Raw genomic sequence first — 2996 nt, 5'->3', positions numbered from 1 at the left:
ACATTCTTCACATTTGTAGGGTTTTTCTCCAGTATGAATTATTTTATGTCCAGTAAGGTATGTGACTTGGCTAAAAGTTTTGTCACATTTGTCACATTTGTAGGGTCTCTCTCCAGTGTGCAGCCTCTTATGTCTAGTTAGGGTTGAGGGCCATACAAATGCTTTGCCACATTCTTCACATGTGTAGGGTTTCTCTCCAGTGTGCATCGTCTTATGTATGGTTAGGGCTGAGGACTGGCTAAATGCTTTGCCACATTCTTCACATTTGTAGGGTTTCTCTCCTGTGTGTATCGTCTTATGTCTGGTTAGGGCTGAGGATTGGCTAAATGCTTTGCCACATTCTTTACATTTGTAGGGTTTCTCTCCTGTGTGCACTCTCTTATGTATAGTTAGGGTTGAGGGCCATACAAATGTTTTGCCACATTCTTCACATTTGTAAGGTTCCTCTCCATTGTGTATTCTCTTATGTTTGGTTAGAACGCAGGATTGGCTAAATGCTTTGCCATATTCTTCACATTTGTAGGGTCTCTCTCCAGTGTGCATCCTTTCATGTCTGGTTAGGGTTAAAGATTGGCTAAAAGCTTTGCCACATTCTTCACATCTGTAAGTCTTCTCTTCAGTGAGAGTTATCTTATGTGTAGTAAGATCTGAGGTTTGATGAAAAGCTTTGCCATATTCTTCACATTTGTAGGGTTTCTCTTCAGTATGAATTTTCTTATGATTAGTGAGGGTTGAGGACCAATTAAATGTTTTTCCACATTCTTTACATTGGCAAAACTTCTCTGTAGTATAAATGCTTTTATGCTGGGTTATGTGTGAAAGCCTGCAAAATGATTTGACACATTTTTTACATTTGAAAGTTTTCTTTCCAGTGTGTCTGAATTTAAAAATTTATATAAGACTTTTGAACATTTGCCACATTGAAATACTTTTCTCTGGGTAGTTATGAAACACTGGTTAAGTTCATTATAACCTTCTTTGTGCACCTTACACTCATCCACACTTTTACAGCCTTTTCTTAACTGTAAATTCTCATGTTCACATTTTTCATATCTTCTCAGTATTACTTTTTGAAAAGAATCTTCCATGTCCTGCTCTGGCCAAAGGTTTTGAGCAAACTGAGGACATATACCTGAAAAATAAATAAATTACTCCACTTACTCCCATGAATATAGTTTTAAAATCTTACCTTTAAATTTATACAAACTACATAAACAAGATGGCTTTGCAAAATACCACAAGCCCTAATTCTTTCACAGACATATGAATGTAACAAAAACATAGAGATCAAAGTACATCTGTGGTAAATTTATAAATGAATTAAGTGTGTTCAGTGTCCCAGAAAAGCACAACACAAAAAACCACACAGAAGAAAAAGAAAGTCTGTTAAATTTACCCAACACAGCTTTTCCTGCTTCCCACTATAACATAGTGCCTTTAGAAGTAAATTACCAACTCTTGGTTTTTGTTTTAAAAGAAAGGTAAAATACTGACACATTCTTTGTCATTTCTGGCTTTTAGGGGCTTTTCCTGAAACTGGTTTCTGTCACTCATGACATAAAGTTCTGAAAGAAATGGTATGTTTTGAAATGAGAGTTTGAGTCTGCTGAGACTAAAGAATAATGTTACAGCAGCAGAGACCGCAGTACCACAGAAAAGGAACAGGTGTAGCATTTGATTACTAACTCCTACAAAGTAACAAGAGTAAGCTTTCTTAACTAAAAAATAAACAGAAAATGTCAGACAACATATATTATAAGAACATGCTTGAGAAACTCCCATAATCATGATCCAAGACAATTGTTTTCGGACAATGTCAGGACAAAACTACATTATAAAGATTTTGACAGGTAGCTTCTAAGGTAAAAAACTGAAAGATTATTATATGTACAAAATAGGGCAATATCATCCCAACAGAAATATCATAAAATCTTCTGAAAGAAAACATAAAAATATTAGACGTATACATCAAGAATTGGCAATAAATTGAATAATACTCACTGATTAAAACAGGAACAGAGACAACTATGGAAAATCAGAAAAATGAGGAGGGTGAGAACAAAAATATTTAACATTTCAAAGAAAACAAAAAAGTGGAGGTAAAAAATACAGATGAAAACTGACAGATCCCAAAAGCAAGAAAAAATGATGTAAAAGCAAAGAAGCTCAACAAACTAGGATCAAAGAAAGATACTTACAACAAACACATACATAAGCACAATTTCAAAAGTCACAAAGATTATCTTTGAAGCTGCAAGATAAAAGGGATGTGCCAAACCAGGTGTAGTGGCTCATACCTGTAATCCAGGCACTTTGGGAGACTGAGGATGGCAGATCACCTGAGGTCAGGGGTTCAGGACAAGCCTGGCCAACATGGAGAAACCCCATCTCTACTAAAACTACAAAATTTAGCCGGGCGTGGAAGTGCGTGCCTATAATCCCAGCTACTCAGGTGGCTGAGGCTGAAGAACCGCTTGAACCTGGGAGGTGGGGGTTTCAGTTAGCTGATGTCACACCACTACACTCCAGCATGGCTGGGGTATAGAGTGAGGCTCTGTCTCCAAAAAAAATTAAAAAAAAGAAAAGAAAAAAGTAGTGTGCCATTTACATAGTCTTATGAGATAATCAGTGAACTGTTAACAAAATTTTGCAGGCCATAAGGGAACTAACTGTGTGATGTAGTCGTAAAAATAGTTGTGAAAAAAACAGCTATTGAGAATACCATCAGCGAATCTGTCCTGCCAAGAAAAAAAAAAAAAAAAAACCTTCCGTGGTAAACAAATTCTAAAAAAGTGTATTGGAACTGCATATACCCTACATATAAAGGGTGCTGAAAATAGTTTCTTCTACTGAAAATAACATTAATTTTAAAAAAAACCATATAATCATATAAAAAAACATTATTTTCTAGAAAAAAATATGCAAATACACAATAGTAGAATTTCTTAACAGTATCCTAGTGGTGCAGAAAACATTTTAATTATTCTCTGAAATTA

The 2996-nt window shown here is 35.3% G+C and overlaps 1 protein-coding gene across 1 annotated transcript in view; it reads right to left on the bottom strand.

Annotated features, from left to right (window-relative positions):
* Positions 1-2: 2 nt before the first annotated feature.
* The window catches only part of LOC108543503 (zinc finger protein 726-like), a gene marked incomplete at its 3' end in the record, with an annotated part of 12254 nt that continues 9260 nt past the window's right edge, over positions 3-2996 (bottom strand). The window contains 2 exon segments of the mRNA XM_017893983.1: positions 3-887; positions 890-1132. Of these exon segments, the coding sequence (XP_017749472.1) occupies positions 3-887; positions 890-1132 (1128 nt within the window).

The sequence above is a fragment of the Rhinopithecus bieti genome, unplaced genomic scaffold (genome assembly GCF_001698545.2).
Source record: "Rhinopithecus bieti isolate Rb0 unplaced genomic scaffold, ASM169854v2 scaffold_24982, whole genome shotgun sequence".
In the NCBI taxonomy this organism is placed as follows: Eukaryota; Metazoa; Chordata; class Mammalia; order Primates; family Cercopithecidae; genus Rhinopithecus; species Rhinopithecus bieti.
Note: the sequence above shows the minus strand (reverse complement) of the source record. Positions and strands in the feature narration are given on the sequence as shown.